At 37.3% G+C, this 18669-nt stretch overlaps 1 protein-coding gene and 1 long non-coding RNA gene across 2 annotated transcripts in view; one reads left to right on the top strand and one right to left on the bottom strand.

Annotated features, from left to right (window-relative positions):
* Window positions 1–18669, top strand: part of LOC148084459 (uncharacterized) — a 267620-nt gene that overhangs the window by 115312 nt on the left and 133639 nt on the right. The window lies entirely within an intron of this gene.
* kpna6 (karyopherin alpha 6 (importin alpha 7)) lies at window positions 1384–7581 on the bottom strand. Its single transcript, XM_087785615.1, has 13 exons — window positions 7541–7581; window positions 5951–6002; window positions 5425–5527; window positions 5251–5345; window positions 4588–4719; window positions 4439–4527; window positions 4113–4212; window positions 3874–4037; window positions 3742–3817; window positions 3413–3532; window positions 1955–2082; window positions 1697–1875; window positions 1384–1532 (listed from the first exon to the last, which is right to left on the bottom strand). The coding sequence occupies exons 1-13, from the start codon at window positions 7579–7581 to the stop codon at window positions 1384–1386; spliced, it is 1428 nt and encodes a 475-aa protein (XP_087641741.1).

Here is an 18669-nt window from a genome sequence, read left to right as displayed (position 1 = left end):
CTGTAAATTCAGGTAGATAATAAAATTGTAGAGCCTTGGAGGTAAAATGTATACATTTTTTCATCTTGTGATCTCACCATCTTGACATATTTGTATCTCGTGATATCCACATCTATTTGTATTGTTCTTTATTAGACTATACTCCGTCTCTTCCCTCAAAAACCCACCGATGAACTAGCTAGTCATATCTACAGTATGTGCCACATCAACTTTGGTCCATCAGAAAAGTATGATGGCCTCAGTCGCTCAAGACATGTTCCATACATCCACCAGTAACCACAGGGTCACCCAAGGCCTTTAAAATGCTTATCAATCAAATGACCCCTTCCTGTAAGTGTAAATATCGTCAATGGAAAAGTCGCTTTGGTCCAAGAATCTCCTACTCAAAAAAAAACAAGAACATATGGTTGTAGCTGTAAAGAATATAAGAGTCATACCTAAATAAAAGATATTGGTTTTCCAGCTTAAATTAGGCGGATGATGCATGTGTGATCACTATATACTAATGTTACATCACAAGATTCAACTATCATGAGATACTAATATCTAGAGATAGTATCACAAGAGATATGCTTTCATGTCACCTCCGGCGCTCTGTAGTTCTTGTTTGTTACTGTAAATGAATCAGACAACGTTTACCTCACAAAAATCAAGTCACATGTTACATACTTTGACCAATAGGGAGTAGGGGTCAGGAACCGGTTGAATGAAAAACATCTTCATGAGTGATTGAAAAGTGAATGGTTACCTGGAAATAAATTCTACAATAAGTCTGAGCATGTCCTGTTGCCACTAGATAGGAGCTCAGATGTTCGGTGTCAAAATAAAAGTAGAGGGAATTCAACTCTTAAAATTCCACTGGCAAGATAACAGTCACGATAGAGAACACTTCAAAAGGCACTTAGTTTGTCTCAACTGATAAAGCTTCATGACGAGGGAAGTACTCTCATTTGAAAAATTTGAGATTTAATAGACAATTAATCATAGAGCAGCGCCATCTTGTGGACACTATTTTGTGAAACTTTTTTAGCCCATTGCTACTGAAAAGTTCTAGTAATAGAAAGCTAATGGACAGGAGAACCACGGGGTAAAGTTACAATTGGGGAAAAATAGCACAAAGCAAAACTTTTTAATGTGAATCATGATGGGCAAAATGAAAGATTGCTACAAATATTTATTATACTTAAACATGTTTACACCACAATACAGTGAGACGGTAGAAACATAGCATCATAGAGTGCATCATGACTTGTGTGACACTGTAAAAACTATCCCTGTGCTGGTGCATAGACAGATGGACAGTTGGAATAAACAAGATTCAACAATTGTTTTAACAGTTTGAGATGCGTTTCTTCATCAGAGGCCTTTTTTTTTTTTACATCCTTAAAAGCTCTTCAGAGCCTGTTCCCCTTGTGGAGGTCGATTACAGTTTTCATCCTCTTTACCAGAGAAGAAGTTCTCAATGATATCCACAGCCTTCTGATAGATCTGTGAGCTTTCATGGTACTGAAGAGTCATTATTCTGTCCAAGCCTGAAACAAAATTAATAGCCACAAATAGGAAATAGCAGTGATGGGTTCGTGAAGCATCATGAAACACTGTCTTATTCCTAAGATGAGGGATGAGTTCAGGATGTGGCGCCATCAGTTTAGAAATAAGCCTTTAAAAACAATCCTATAACTACAAATCAATTTACCTTTGGCTGCTTCAATGGGACCAGAAAAGGGGTTTTCACTGGTGCAGTTAGTCTTGGCAGCATGGTCGCCACACATCAGGGCGTATTCCAGGGCTCTGAGCGAGTCCAGAACGATCATGAGGTCCTTCATGACGAGCAACTTGCAGAGGACCTCAATGCAGCCCACCTCAGCCAGGTATCTAAGCAGAAATAAGTGCCAAGTGGTTACAAAATGTGGTTTTGAAAACGGATCGGTTCATGTTCCACTAAACCATGTACCTCATCTGCGCTGACGTAGCACCGCAGACAGCGTTGACGATTGCCCAACCAGCCTCTATCTGGATCCTGAATGTGGACTTCTGCCAGATTTCGATCAAAATTGGAAATATTTTGGCATCAATCACCAACTGAAAAAATAAAAATTTAAGATATGAACTCAGATCGGTTTGCTTCTCATTCTGACGTTAGATTGTGACTCAACATTGAACCGAACCAATTCCTCAATTTAAACTCAAACGAGTCATATCCTAAACACAACTTTGTCTGAACTCATTTTGGTTAGAAAGAGACCAAGACTGGAGACCATTAAGAGACAAAGACACATCAGGATCAAGACAAAGAACTAAACAAAAGAATAAAAGTGCAAACATTAGACAATAACTTTAGAAGATAAGCATAATTTTAGAGTTGATTTAAAAAATACTATGTCAATGAATCCATGTTGAGGCATAAACAACATTTATTCTTATTATAAAACACATCACAACGCACACATTAAGGCGCTGAAAGAATGGCAGCCTTTCCAGTAGCTCCATTCAAAAAATCAATCTAATCTAAAACCAAAATGTCACGAATACCAGCTTACCTTTTTTCTTTCGTTCTTATGACAATAATTTATGATTCAAGTCAAAATGTAACTAAATGATGATGGAAAATGTGTGTGGAAAATACGTTTCATGGTCGGTCTGGAAAAAGGGTTTCAAATTTGTGTTAAAGTAGAGATTTTTTATCCCTTTTTGGAATTGATTTTACGTCCTCAAATTGGATATCCCTGCCATAAATTGTCTCGATCAAGAGAAGACCGAGACCTGGAATAAATATTCTGAGACCATGAACAATACAATATATTGTGTGCAACTAACATAGACACTGAACCAAGTTGTTCAATTGCTAGTCATCATCATTTAGTGGATATTGTTGAAATTTCAAAACAGTTTTGCTGGCTAACAGCAGTTTCTATTGATGGGTTGATACAGCCTTATGATGCAGCCGATGTGGTATCATGATACCGTTTTAAAGGCCACTAGATTGCACTCTCAGTTTAAAATTAATATTTCATTGAATTAGTAGATCAGAGTCAGAGATTATGAAGCATTGAGTGCCGTCAAGTGGCAAAAATAAATAAAACAAACTTTGTATCATGATACAACTGATGCTGTATGATGAGGCTTCATCAATCAATCACCACTGATGGTCTGTTGAAGCTTCATGAAGCAGTGTCATTATTTTTAGAGTCCACTAGATGACAGTCAACAACTGTTCTAGTGAAACATCACATCCTTTAAACTGAATAGCGCCACCTACTGACCTCTAAATAACATGACACTATTTCATGAAGCTTCATCAGACCATCACTATCAATCACTATCAATCACTAGCAGTCACTAGCAGTCACTAGCAGTCACTAGCAGTCACTAGCAGTCACTAGCAGTCACTAGCAGTTAGAGCATACATCACCTGCAGTTGTGTTCGATGTCCTGCGGTGATGTTGGAAAGAGCCCAGCAAACCTCCCTGACCATGGACCTCCTGAGGAGGAGGTTGCGGAGACTTGGCAGAGCTGAACAGTTCAGCACCATCTCCTCGGAAGAGGACAAAGGTTTAAGTGGTTGAGTGTTTTGTGGTTGGTGTTCTTAAATGGACCTGTTGTGATAATTTACCTAGCATGAACCATTTTCATCATCAAAGGCAACATCTCACACCCGCTTTTACTTTGCATCGTTCTCCAAGACCCCGACCTCCCTTTCTTTTATTAAGGGTCCATAAAGAAGGCAGATGATCAACTGACCTGTGTCTGTACGTGACTTCCAGTCAGGATGTTCCCCACAGCTCGGAGTGCAGGGTAGGCCACCTTCTCCCTGTGCCTACCAACACAACGACATTGAAACATCTTCCAGCCACACCCGGACAGAAGGCTTACACAAGAAGGGCAACGAGCCGCGGACACACTCCAGAGTTGAGGACAACTTGGATCTGGTCGGCAGGACCGTCCAGCAGGTAGGCCAGGCCCCAGCAAACATTCACCAGCAGGTCCATATCACTGCTGTGCAAGAGCTTCGACAGGACAGAGAGAGAGGGCGAAACCTGAAAAACAAATTGTCGTTCTCTCTTTACTGCCCACAGTTGCTAGGGATGAAAAATATTAAGTTATAAACTTACCTTCTCAAAGGCTGGGGGAGGGTTTCTCCCTCTGAAGAGGTTGGACAGAGCCCACACCGCCTTCTTGGTCATGGGTAGATTGGTGGAAGGACTCAGCAGCCTGGTTAGGAAGGGGATGTTGAGGTTGGCCTTTGAGACAATTGTGAAGCTTCATAAAGCAGTGTCACTATTAGCCCTAAATGTCCTTATCTGCTTTAAACATCAAATCATTTGAACTGATGGCGCCACCTACTGAGCTCTGAGAAATAAGACACTGCTTCATGAAGCTTCATCTGCCCATCACTGGTCTTCAACTGAATCCAGACACAATAAAGAAACTCATTCACATCAATAGTGGCGAGAGTACGTTGCAGTTGATCACATAGTCCCGGCAAACTGGTCCATCTCCGGCGATGTTTCCTAAAGCCCACACCGCCTGCAGGACAAGAAGGAAACGTGGATGTGATGCTTGAGTAGAATCCATAAAGGTACTTACCATTTCCTTAACATCCTCGTGGGTGGAGCAGAGAAGTTGGATCAGCAGAGGCACAGCTCCAGCCTCCACCACTCGGGTGGTCAGTGTTGACGGCCCTGCAGCGATGTTTGTGAGGGCCCAGGCTGCCTCGAACTGAGGGACGGGAGGAAGAGTTTTTCTTCATGGTTCTAGATCAATATATACAGTATGTATATAGTAGCGTATATAGGCTCAAACATTAAAATAGATTTCATATAAAACAAAAGAAGATATCTTATCTTAGATATCTTCCTAACCGTAATGTTTTTTGCTCTTATATTCACTATGTTTTCCTTCATAAACCAAAACTCGTAATTTAGTTTCTTATTATTTTTAAACTGGCTTAAATCATATTTTTTACACCAGTTAGTCATTTTTATTTCACCTCAAATCTGTATTTAATCATATCAAAAGTTAAAATGATCGTCATCATTTAACTTTTTTAATTTATGGCCTTTTCCATTTTCTTTAGTTATTCAATGTTGCCTTGTCTCTTGTGATTTATCCTTTTTTTTTCTTTTAAGTTCGATTTAAAAAAATATTTAAATATAAATATTTGTCACACTACTTATACACTCAATTTCTTTCACATTTTCTTTTTACTTGCATGCTAAATAACATAAATCAAATTGTCTGAACTCTGACCTGTAGTTTGGAGCTGTGCACGGTCATGAGGAATTGCACCAGCTTCTCCAACACGCCAGCAGAGTTGATCACCTCTTCCATGGGTGGGTTTTGTTTGAGGATCTTGTGAGCCACGCCTTAAAGCAGGTGACAGGTGTCAGCTCGGCATGCCATGCCAACCACATGCTAGCCCACCTTTGCAGAGGAGCTTCCTGAGTATCTGTGCTGCCGTCAGCTGGAGATCGGGGACTTCGGAGAACAGCATCTCCATCATGTCTTTGACGATGCAGCCGCCGCTCTGCCAGAAAGAGACTGTAAACGGTAAACAAAAAACAAAACAAAGTGTAGCACTAAGGAAACTGACTGTTGAGAAATCAAACTTCTTCTCAGACAGACTTTCTTCTTCTCTTTCCTTGATCAAAAGTGGGGAAGAATGAGACAATATACATTTTAAATGAAAAGAAAAATCATTTGAACAAAATACTTCTTGTTTGTCTGCATTGTTAACTCCATTTGTCCCGCTTCTTATCTTGTCTGGGCTTCTGCGCGCGTCATCCGGGGAGAGCGCCACCTGCTGGTCTAAATAGGTCATGCATCTTAATAGTAACGAGTTCAATTTAACATCTCATTTATTGAAATATATACATACAACGGTCGACCCCACAAACACGTCTGAGGCCGATAACAAATCTAAAAGGGCAGAATGAGGACGATAACTTACCCATGGCGAGTGAGAGTCAAAGCACACGTGACGAGCACCTGCAGCAACACACCTGAAACGAGATTGCAAACAGGAAACGTCACCAAAGAAAGTATGTTTTGAAATCACTCTTTAATTTACCCTTTTTTATTTATATATTTTTTTAAATATACATAACACATTTTCATTCTTTTTTTTAGTTATGTTTAAGAATAAGCTGTTTTTTTTCCGAATAGGTGATTGAAAAAGCTTTGACCACTAGAGGTCGCACAAAGAAAGGGAACCTGAAGTATCTTTCATTATTTATTTGCTTTTGGAACCGTTTAGTCGCTACCAATATTTTTTTTCAAAATGCAACCATTCCATAAAAAAAACAACAACCATATAAAATGTTTATGTAAAGATTATACCCAAAATATACTTGAGTCTCTCAACCTTGAATATCAAACAGAAATATTTACTTATGTATTTAAAAAAAAAAGTGCATCTTTTAGCATCAACCAGTGTTAAACTCAGGGCCTGGAGACCATATCCTATGCTAGATATGGTGGTGAGCTTTGATAAATAAGGTGAACTGTAAAATAAATGCTTAAGGGGCAACGCACATAGTCATATCTGAATCATGCAGAAACATGTGTGTGCCTCTTTTGAATTCACCTATTCTAAAATAAGAAACTGCCAATCAAATAGTTGCAACTATAAAAAAAGATACGTATTTGAGAAGGTACTTGTAAAAAAGTTAGAACGAAAGCAAGAATATTAGTATATATATATATATATATATATATATATATATACAACGAATTTTCCAGATCCCATATACAGTATGTATTTTTCAAATAACTGTCAAAAATGAGTCAAAAGATTACACAAGATTGAATGAATCCAAAGCTGTCAGACTCATCTTGAATTTCATTGCACCAGCAGTTAAATTAAACTGTAATCTTTACATAAGCCTTTGACATATTTTCGTTTTATTTGTGTTCCTTAAATTATATTCACCATCTTTAAACAGAAGAGCAATGATTTATTTCTGTTTTTATTTTTATTTTATATTTGTAGCCTTGAAGACCTATGCAGAGTGCCGCCCGGGGGCCCCATCAAGATAAAAGTTAAAAACTGACCATTAGGAAATGTTTATGATGGCTGTCTGACGATTTTATTACTAGTCCAACTCCACATTGTTACAGATATTTGTTTGAAGTCTATTTTTCATTTTAATTGTCGGTAGCACTTTCATCAATTAAATATTACAACCTTGTATCGAAGGCATCGTAAAACCTTTTTTTGCATGTATTTTATTTTAAACTGTAAAATAGACGATCTATTCAAAAGTATTTATTTCTTTTAAATGATATCAAACTAAGACTTTAGCTTCTTTAAGAACGTCCTTTTATCTATTTATTTAAAGTTTGCCCATCATACTTAATTCTTTAATTGTTCTCCTCGTATGTAAAGTGGCCCCCAAGGCAGATTTGACAAAGTAGTTTTAGACACGTAAGTGGCTTAAAAAAAAAGAAATCTATTTTTTCTACCAAAGGTGACTGCAGAAAGTACATCTTAACACCTTGTAAGTTGTACATAATGAATCAATCTTTCTCTCTGACTCACCTGCTCTCTGCTCCCATTAGTCTGCAGTGACGTGACGTCATTTTTGAGCTCATCGCTGACTTACACTGCAGCTCAATACAAACACGTGAATTTACCGTTCACGTCATTATTCAGCTTCATGGCATGAGTCATTCTCTGCGATCCAAGCTTGTTGGACGCTCCAGAAAGAAAACATTTAAATGAAACAATTTAAAATTGAACAGCAGCTGGTGGTTCATGAGAAAACATAACAAGTGGTGGCAGTAAGTGAGCATGAGAGATTCTTCACTGGTCTGTAACGTTGCCTGCAGCAGAATAAACCACTGAGTCACTGAGGAACATGCTGTAGATGTTCTACAGTATTGCAATTTATTAAATACAGCCAATTAAAGGTGCAGTTCATGTATTGATCGATGGAAGGAGTGAACGCCTCTTTGAATCCATATAAATGTATATTTGTATATGAATTTGATTTATTATCAATACATTTTTGTGAAAAAATCAAATTGACGTGTGCTCTAATTCAAACGTTGATCTACTGATGATTGACAGGTGTCAAGACTTGATGATTATATTCATAAGAGTTAAATCACATCTGCACTCCACATATATTTACTATGATTAAATGATCTGAATATAGGATGGCAAGTTTCTCTTTATGTTGAATACTACTTTATTTTGGACGCAGAAACCTCAAGAGAACCACACTCTTCCCACAATGTTAAAATGGGAATTTGCGAAATATTTAAGAAAAGTAACAGTGTTACTTATAGGTATGTTTAGACATAAGCTTTGGAGCAAGTTATTGAATATAGTGAACTTATTGAATAACAGCTTTAATTCAGTTCTGTGTGAACTTAAACATGTACAGACCTACAGCACACATTGAGTTTACTGCAGTAAATATATAAATGTCGCACTCACTTCCTTACTTTTGCATCTAAAAATTGTGTTGTTATTAAGAACAGTTGCCCTTATGAGTCTGTGAGGCATTTGTCAGTGGGCCATAAAGAAAATATTATACATCTTATATGGATTGTATTGTTTATTACTGTCTGACAACTAAAAAACAACAGGAGTTTCACCAAACTGTAAAAGTCCAAAAAGTACATTAATCACAAGACATCACACATTACAAGTGAACCATTTGCACACACCATAGACCAGTAACATCTAGGTTAACATTAAGAATTTGTGAGTAAGGTGAGTAATCTAACTGTGTGTGCGATTTTAAAAGCTGAATATATGTCACAGTTTCTGACATGGGTCTCTAATGAACCCAACCATTCGGCCAAATTTAGTCCTGTGCCCCTTGCAGTCCCTCAGGAGGGAAAGAGACATTCTTGTTTTAAAGATTGTACAGTTTGTCTCCCTAATAAATGCTGTAGCGAGGATGGATGTTGTTCAAGTTGATCCACATTAAAGACAAACTATTTGCAACTGTCAATCAATACAGTAACCTTTAGTTAAGTATTGTAGGATGTAGTTGTCATTGTGTATATGCGTCTTGTATTACATAACAATAGTTGAGGCTAAATCTGCAATTTTTATTGCATTATTGTAGAAATAAATGGGACAGAAGCGTGGTGTGTTACTAACTGGCCAAAACAAAAACATCACCATTCATTAAATTCTCTGATTTTAAGATTGAAAAAGAAAAAAAAAATTGGCGACTTCTTGCGACTGAAAAAAACTCACCACAAGTGTTATTGTGCTTCTGCCTGATTCTGAAGCAGAGTGTAAGCCAATCTGGGAAAGCTGTGTGACTCACTCACTTCTGGCAACGATGTTGGTCAGATTGTCGGAGGGTCGACAGCTTTGCAGTAGGATTTCCATCTGTTTCTCTCCCATTTGAAGTTTCTGCACACAGTCTGAGCGACATGATCACAGTTTCAAGGTCCAAGATTCTTACGTATGGATTTAAAAATAATATTTGTTTATTTATTTTTCCTATTTTCAACAATCACGACCACCAGAAAGTCTGCGAGGGTCTCATGACCAGCAAACAGCTTTGGTCAGAGACAGAGAATATAATAAAACACAAAATATATATATAAAAAATAGAATCAAACAAAAAAACTGACACAACAAGAACACATTTTTGTGTTGTTGACAGTTGCATTGAATGAACGGCTTCCCAAATGATGATTCAAATAATACTTCTACTGTTGTCCTTAGAAATTAATGACCATTTTAAACACAAACCGTAACCTTCCACATAGTTACAACCCACTTAAGTTGCAGCTCTGTGAGTGAGGCGGTCATATTGTTATGGTCTCTCACTGGAAATTGGTCTACAAAATGAAAAACTCGATCCTGGTCCGATTCCGAATGAGTGGACAAGGAATCCTCAAAGCTCAGAGATAAAGCTGACACCTTATTAAAACTTCAGTCGGGCACTCAATCTCATTCTCCCGCTCAAGAAAATTCTACATTTCACATCACTCTCTCCTCCTCGAGAAGGAAGATAAGGGAGTTCTGGTGTGTGTCAGGCAGGTAAATAATCCTTGGATTTGGCCTTTACAAAATCTACTTTGTCAGTAACACACTTTGGCAGTTACCATGGCGACACTATCCTGCAAGAGAGAGAGCGAGAGTGGGGGAAAGGAGAAGAGATGAATGAATGTGAAGTTAATAAAGGGGAAACTAAAGTATTCTCAGAGAAAGGATGCAGAAGATGTGGGGCGATCATTAAAAATACTAATGTTCACTTTTTCACAGAAAGCATTTGTGTGGTTAACGCACCAGTGTGCACAGGCTAATACCAGGTAAACCTTGGGCGATAAAAGGGATTGAAGTGTGCACACAGGGAGGGGTGGAGGGATGAAGGAAGACTGCTGGAGGGCAGAAGTTGGTGTCTGGCGGAGACTTTCTCCACAAGATTTCTACTGAGAGGATTGATCTGCCTTCGTGAACACCCGATAAGGTTGTAAGCCACATCAGCTTAAACCCCCTTCAGCCGACATTCCCAGTAGATTGCATTAACAACACTTATTTTCATTATGAACCTGACGCACCCCTGTTGTATTTTCATGCCCTTATGATTTATTTCTTAAATGGGTTGATTAAAGTCATGTTCAATACTGACTCTTCAGAAGATGTAACCCGGTATTGTTCAACCAAAGAATGTAAAATACAAATTTTGGGTACCGCAAAAAAAACTTGTCTTGTGAAAACTCAGTTATCCATATAATTGGAACGAAAGGTAATGAGAGCGGAGCTCATTATGAGCAATAATGGTCTTCACTCCTCCAGCCAGCTGTAATCACGCCTGCTTTGATTATACAAGGAGTCCCTTGGAGGTAGAGACTACTTGGATCAGTAACACACAGTGGAAAATCTGTATGTTTGACCAATCACAGCAGAGTGGACGTAGTTCTGGTAAACAAGATTTATTTGCTAGATTTTTTCAGTGGGCGGGGCTTAAGCACATTTTCTAATGTAAATATTTCAATGAAAAGAGAGTTTTGTACAAAGAGACACATACTGATGAGTACAAAAGAGGTCCAAGATCTATTTAGGACACACTTACATCAACATATTAGTTGCCCTTAAAATGATTAACAAACCTCTTTGCACTTGGTGTTTGTATTTATTAAGACACTGGTTTGTTGTTTAAAGGATCCAATTATGTTTTTTTAAGCTGAACAATATGCAATTTGAGCCATTCAATGATCCACTATCTGATTAAGAAATTCTCACATGTGTTTATGCCACAGTGACAAATGTTGTAATAAGGATGGATGTATTTTTTAATTGAATTTACTTTACTTGATAATGTACCAGTCTAAACCTTTTATCTCTGTAGCCTTGCTGCAGACCAAAGAAACTAAACATATCATTTATACTATATAACCTATAGTTTGAAAAGTAGGGGCCTGTTTAAGGATATTACTTTATGTGCACATGCTAGAAATTGTACACACATTATGTTTAAATGAAAACAATTTTATTAATTTTACCATTGCAACCAGAAGCTTGATGGTACTCTTACATATAGAACATATGTTACACAGCATTGATACACTAATGGCTACCCTAATAACACAATATATATTTAAAAAAAATTGTTTTGTCGACGAGATAATTAACAAATTACTTCCATAAATTGGATGTTTGGCTGTGAAATCTAGGTCACTGCTGCTTCATCAACCCTAACATTCAACCTCTAAACTAACTTTCCATGATTGAGTTCAGTCCAAGAAAATGGTTCTTAATCACTTTTTTAATCCTCCTTAATGAACCTGATGAATACCGTGACCACCTGGTGTGTTAATAGACTGAACCTCAAATTTGCATTTCAAGGCTTTCTTTTGCCGTTCCAAATGTGCACCAATTACACCCGCCAGGGTTTGAAAAGAAACGTGTCTCTATTTAATATGTTTGTTGCTTCAACGCTCGTGGGGCGAGAAGCAGCAGTCGACTCCTGCCTCTGCCACGGGGTTTTGGAAGCAATTGTGAGGAATTACTAATGAGGAGAGAAGAAATGTCAATGAATTAAACCACAATATTCCCTTCTGTAAGTCGTGTGCAGTCTGTTGTTTTACTATCATAATAATAACAAATATCAGCTGCCGCTTAACCTTTTGTATAAAGCATGTAGTTGTGGAGCATAACTTTAAATCAATAAATAAAACTTTTTTTAAATCAGATTTAAAATGTAGTTTTACACATCTTAATGTTAATTTCCCCAACATTTGATGACCATGAAATAAATATATATTGTATTTAATGTGTTGTTTTCTTGATTACGGTTTATTTTGAATGTATCTGGCTTTTTTTTCCCCAAAGAATAATCATATCATAATCCATTTATATAATGCAGTTCGTGTTAGTGAAATGTACTTCAGTCTAGTGTTCGGAGAAACACTCTTTAAAACATCGCAGACCATGATCAAGAAAAGTAAGAATTTGTATATTCCAACTTTGGTAATGCCTGGCTCTACTTATAGTGTATTAAGTTACAATCAAAATATTTATTTTAAATTTTAAAATGTTACATATTATTACATGTGTTAAGTATTGTGGCTTTAAGGCGATTCAAGCTGTTTGTTTATAATAAATAATGTATTAATGATAAACATGTGTCCACCATACTTAAAATAGGTAAAGTAAGTAAGTAAGTAAGTAATTTGTATTTATAGAGCGCTTTTCCAGACCAGGGTCACAAAGCGCTTAAACAATCAAAACAATACTCAATAAAATATATACTTTAAAGGTCAAGATAAGACTGAGAAAATCACAGGAGTTCCAGAAAATCAAGGAAAAGCCTGAACAAATAAAAATGTTTTTAAATAAAAGATTATAAATCCAGCAAATACACCATGTTTGATTGTCACAATATGTGCAAAGAACTACAGCACTTTTTCAAAATATTCAGCGTTAAAGGACCAGACCATAGTTTTTCAAATAGTGTTTTTGGCTCCCCCTGGTGTGCACTTATTTACAAATCAAGACAAAATTACACACTGAGAATTGTTACAATAAGATTTAGACAATTCATGATTGTTAAACCAGTCTCCACAGAAAATATAAAAAACAAAAAATAAATTAAATACAGATTGTGGCTTTATTGTGTAAAACATACATCTACATCACATTTTTTCTTCATTTCTTTCAAAAATTCATATTAAAAATGACTTTTGAAACAATCTTTCTTCCTAGAGTAGAACACCACATGTTACATACATGGGTGGATGGTAACAACATGTATGTGAAAAGCAGAGCCTTACTTCCCACTCAGTCTCAATTAGCCCCAGTAACTACATGCCAACTTCCCAGCAGACAACAACAGATGGTTTGCGTCTTTATTTTTAAAAACTTCATGTATGCGTTCATCTTCAAACGCCTGTGAAAAACATGTAGAAAGAGTGTGTTGTTGGCAACTTAAGAAAAGAGTTGGTCCAGCCTGTCAACTCCCGTCGCCGTGGTAACTATTGACCTGTACCAAAACTGCAATTGAAACATCCTGCTCGGATGGAATCAAGGAGCACAGTGTCATCGCACTCTTCTGTGCCTCTCGGAGATCACTGCAGGACATGGTTGAGCACAGACGTCTGGGGGAGGTGAAGACAAGACCTATTGAAAAATGATTAAGTTTTAAATTATGTATTTTGATTATGTAAAGGTAAACTGTATCCAGCATTGAACATATTGTTGCAAAAAACTAGGACTCGTATTTGACCTTGAATCACTACATCCTGCGATACCAGGAACTTATCTATATACTATTTGCGTTGCCAAAAGTAGGCGCTGAATAATTTGTGCTGTATTCAAAGTCATATTTCAACTTGGTGACCGCCTTCAGGGAGCACACAAGGGCAACAAGAACTATGGCCACAGAGGAAAGTTTGTTGAAAGACGTTCAAGAGCATCGTTCCTCAGGCCAACTTTCTTGGTGACTTGCCACAACAAATAGAGTGTCTGTCACTTTCTGATCAAATTCAAATCCACCTGTAAGTCATGAACCCTTTTTTTTTCATTTCGAAAGAAACGTAAAAAGTGAATAGCATCTAAGTCAGAGGTATCAAACTTAGAAGAAGCGGGCCATTCGAGACCCTTAAGACCTTTCTCTTCAATCCTCGATTTGATGGCTATGTTATAACATGAAAGAAATGAGCAAGACAGATGGTTTAGAAATAAAAAATCTTGGAAAATATCTTAAATGTAATGTTAAACCACACAAAATCTTCATTAAACAATAAGATATATATTAAATTGGGACCAAAGAGCTGGAGAAAGACCGATGAAACACCCCACAGCCTGCTTCCCAGTAACAACAAGTATTTACCTCCTACAGATCCCCGAGCTAAGAAGGTTCTTTTTCTTCGCTGGTCTCCAATAAGAGAGTCCACCACATCTTCACTTCCTAATAGTCACTCTTGGCTATGCAATCTTTTTGTTTACTTCTCCAAAGCTGTAATTCCCCACATCCCATCATGTCTGACAGCCTGTTGGACACGGAAACACCAGGAGACCGTGCTTTATTGGGGTCAGTAGCTGGACGTGTTTGTTGAACTGGAAATGGTTTGCCGTTGGCGGTCAGTACTCAGGTCACAGAGGCGCTGCTGTTCATTTCTTTACATCCTCCAACTAGTGTTCCCGCCTGACCCGCTGCTATAGGCTCATTCTTGCACTCTTTTTCTTTAGCTTTGTGTCTCGGACTTTGCTTTGTTTTGTAGATGCCTTTAATCTCTTCAACCCCAGACACTGAAAGACAAATGCAAAATGAAAGTTAAACAAGAATAAAATAGTTATAATTAAAAATTCACATCCCCCAAAAAAAGAAACGTTGTTAAGCACACAATAAAATGTCTAAATGTGTCAAAAAGGAAGACAAAACGCTAAAAAACAACTAGAATAAATATGTCAATATTGAGTCAGTACTGATTCATGAAGCAGTGTCATGTTGTTTAGAGGTCAGTAGGTGGCGCACATCAGTTTATAAAATGATGTGATGTTTCATTAGAACAGTTGCTCAAACAAAAGAAAATAGTGCATCCATCATTTATTTCAGCAATAGGATAAATGGAGCAGCCTGACAGGGAGAAATTAAATAGTGAACACAACACCTTCTTAATCTGTTTGAGGTAACATGCTTACAGACAGAACGAACATGAACTATTTTGTTGGTCACATAGCAATCTTGTTGGATATAAAAACCATAAAATGATAATTAAAATAAATAACTAATCAAAAAGACATATATTGACTTGGAGCCGCTTGTTGCGCAGCATTAAAACGAGTCCCTCGACAATTCATAAAAGTACAGATTGTAGCATATAAGCATATAAAACATTATTTAATATTTTAAACACACTAACAAAAATCTTAAAAACGTAATCAAATTCTCTCTTGATGAGGCAATGATAGCATAAATCTCTACACCAATGTTTTATCGGTTTAAAAGGTATGAACATACAGAAGTTTCCCCCTTTCCCAAAAGAGCATCTCAAACTTAGTTTCCATAGCAACAGTGCTCTCCTCTTCCCCTCTTCCTATATCTATGATCTCCTTCAACTAATGTGAGCAAGAAGCCAAAGGCCAGTAATCCTCACTGACTCTTATGTCGGGTGACTCACTGCAACATTTCTTTCCCATCACACCAGCACTCGAAGAGCCCTATCTTTAGGGCCCATCAATTCCTGACGGTGTCTGGCTTTTTTGACGCACTCATATCTGAACTGCAAGGCTGTGAGTCCATGAAGAAAATGACTATGATGATGGCGAGTAAAGAAGAATATAATTAATTTGATTACATTTCTGAAGATAGACGAGTTCATGCTCAAATTGAATTCTTTATTTACCATTTTCAATACATTAGAATAACTATATAATGACTCAATAATGAAAGATAAATGTAAGGTTCTGACTTTTATAAAACATTGTAATTAAGTCAGACTGTTTTTATTTGATGTATCTAAACTATCCTACTATGCAATGGTATAATCATGTAGAATTCAAGGAGGACCTAGTATACTCGGGGCCCCACATCGTTTGTCAGGAAGAACATCTAAGAAAGACATACTTAAAAACATCCAAATACCTCAGTGGTATTATGCATATGTATTTCTGGAAGACAGGGAGGTCCTAAAAAAACCTTTGTTTTTCGGGCCACTGGGTCACCCTGAGATAACACAAGGGTTCATCTGTATATGCATAATAATTAATAATAAAACAACTTTACTTCAATAATAATGATGTACTGTACATGCTCCTGGTACAGTTTTATCCCACATTAAAAAAAACTAAAAAAACTCAAAATTGTTGTAGGCATGAAAACCCCAACTGCGTTCCTGTGGTATAAAATGAATAAGTTATGATAATGTTTTCTCTATCATTTGATGAGCCCTCACGGCATTGATCTTAGGTTTAATATCAAACGCAGCCATTATGTCAGTAAGAATTAAGTTTTGCTACAGAAAAAAATAATTTACTTCCAAGAATGAATGTAGGATTAAAACCTTCAACATCCCACGGGACGCGAAATAACACAATGACAGATGCAGTTGGGCCATTTCCTTTTCTTCTGTGAGTTGATAAAGATCCCATCGATTCACATCCGATTCGTCTTCTGTCGCATCGCTCATCTGAGGCTTTTAAACCTCTCTGTTGTCGTCATTTGACTTTGTCACCGTACATCAGAGAAATAATCAAGCTCTGGCATAAGCTGATTATAGCAATCACGTGTTCTAAACAAACTGTTATGCTTTCTAACAGAACACCCCCCCCCCTCCCTCCCCTAAATCCCCAGAGACACCATCGAAGGAATTACATACCGCAGCGCTCATCTGTCACGTCACATTTCATACGCCAGCAAATTACCACTAATTAAGAGCAGAGAGAACGAAATCGGAAACGTTCGACCTCCGCGGGCTTAAAAATAAGTCCTGCGGTCCTTTGGGTGAGCAGTGCACTGGGATGTCCCGCTTTACTCCCTGTGTGCTTTTATAAGTGTGTGATAATCACTGAAGTGCCGAGGCTAATTGGGCTAACGCATATTAATTCATTAAAAGCATTTCCCTGCTGGAATCCATTTCAGATCTGGGCCTCATCTGTGGAAGGTTCCTGGGAGAAATGTAGTGGAATTAATTTCAGGAATTAACTGGAAAGATAGTGTCCTCTTTCTTTTCCCAGCCTGCGTCCACGGCAGAGAATGTCATTTGACCCTCATACCTTCCTTTACACAATCAAAAAATAAACTTTCGATTCAGTGAATTATGGCTTTTTTGGTTCTTAGAATTGAAACTATTCTTGAATAAATTTCCTAACTGATAAAATGGCAGGTTTTTTTTCACTTTTTTCTTCATTTTAAAACTGTTCAAGTGACTCTTCCTGTAAAACCTCCAACAAGCCATTTGGGGGCCATGCGATGATATTCTGAGGCCCTCCATTTAGAGAAAAATTAAAAATAAATTATTGATAAAAACGAGAAAAGAACGATCTGAACATTTGAATCAAAATATCCTCCACAAATAATACATCCCCCAATCTGTGGCCCGGTCTAAACAAGAATTTACCTCTGGTGGCCCCCCCAACTAGTTGAGTTGGAGGCCCCTGCTGTAAACTGTAGTTAGAGCAAGGGTTTGTATTTCGTGTATACAAAAGTAATACAGCTTCTTAGTGTAAAGTATTTTTTTAATACACCAGCTAAAGGGCAACTAATTTGAAACGCTAACTCTCCTGACTCACTAACATGTTTTAAATGTTGAAGTCTTCCTCTCTAAGATGCAGTAAGTCTCTCATCATGACCATGTTTTGAACTTATTACTTTATAAAATGATTTTCTCTTCTTGGCGAAGGAGAGGTTACGAGTGCAGGTCCAACATGATGTAATAATGGGCTTCACTCTTCCTGCAGCCAGCTGTTATCATACCCCGCTTTGTTTATATGACGAGTCCCTTCAAGGCGGAGACTTCTGGGATTGATGACACTGGGTGACAAACCTCAATGCTTGAACAATCACAGCAGAGTGGGTTTAAACAAGATTTAATCGCCAGAAAACAAAAAGTGTTTTCAGTGGGCGGGGCTTAAATATTGAAATGAAAAGAGAGTTTTGTACAAACAGACACATACTGATGAGTACAATAGAGTCCAAGATCTATTTAAGATATGATTTTCCTATATCCAGATAAAGGCTTTTTAAAAGATGCTTTTTAAAATTATGAACATTTTTGATGCACTGTGTTATGTTTATGATAATTTTCTGTATAATTGTAGACTGGCTCCGACATCTTAAAGTTTCCACTGAATGAAAGGTACTGAAGATATATCCTCAGATTGATCCACATATATGTACTCATTTAAGGGTTAAATTATATAACCTCATTTATATACTCAATTGTTAACATTTATAATGATGTCTTTTATTCAGAGTTAAAACATATTCTTGTATTTTATAATTTTTTTCTTGTTACTCCCAAAGAGCAGGAATTCAAATGTTAAAGGCTCTAAAGCATTTGGGCCTCAACTTTGTGTGAACTTTGATATGCGTTTCCGATACCATTGACAGAGATATCTCTGTGTAACAATAAGTTCCAAACTGTGAAAGATATATTGTGTTGTAAGGAGGATACAGTCATGTGGACATCCATGACACAGAATTTATGGCCTACAGACCTGGCTCGAGATAACATGTGTGAAGGAAATCT

The sequence above is a fragment of the Callionymus lyra genome, chromosome 3 (assembly GCF_982586985.1).
Source record: "Callionymus lyra chromosome 3, fCalLyr1.hap1.1, whole genome shotgun sequence".
NCBI lineage: Eukaryota > Metazoa > Chordata > Actinopteri > Syngnathiformes > Callionymidae > Callionymus > Callionymus lyra.
Note: the sequence above shows the minus strand (reverse complement) of the source record. Positions and strands in the feature narration are given on the sequence as shown.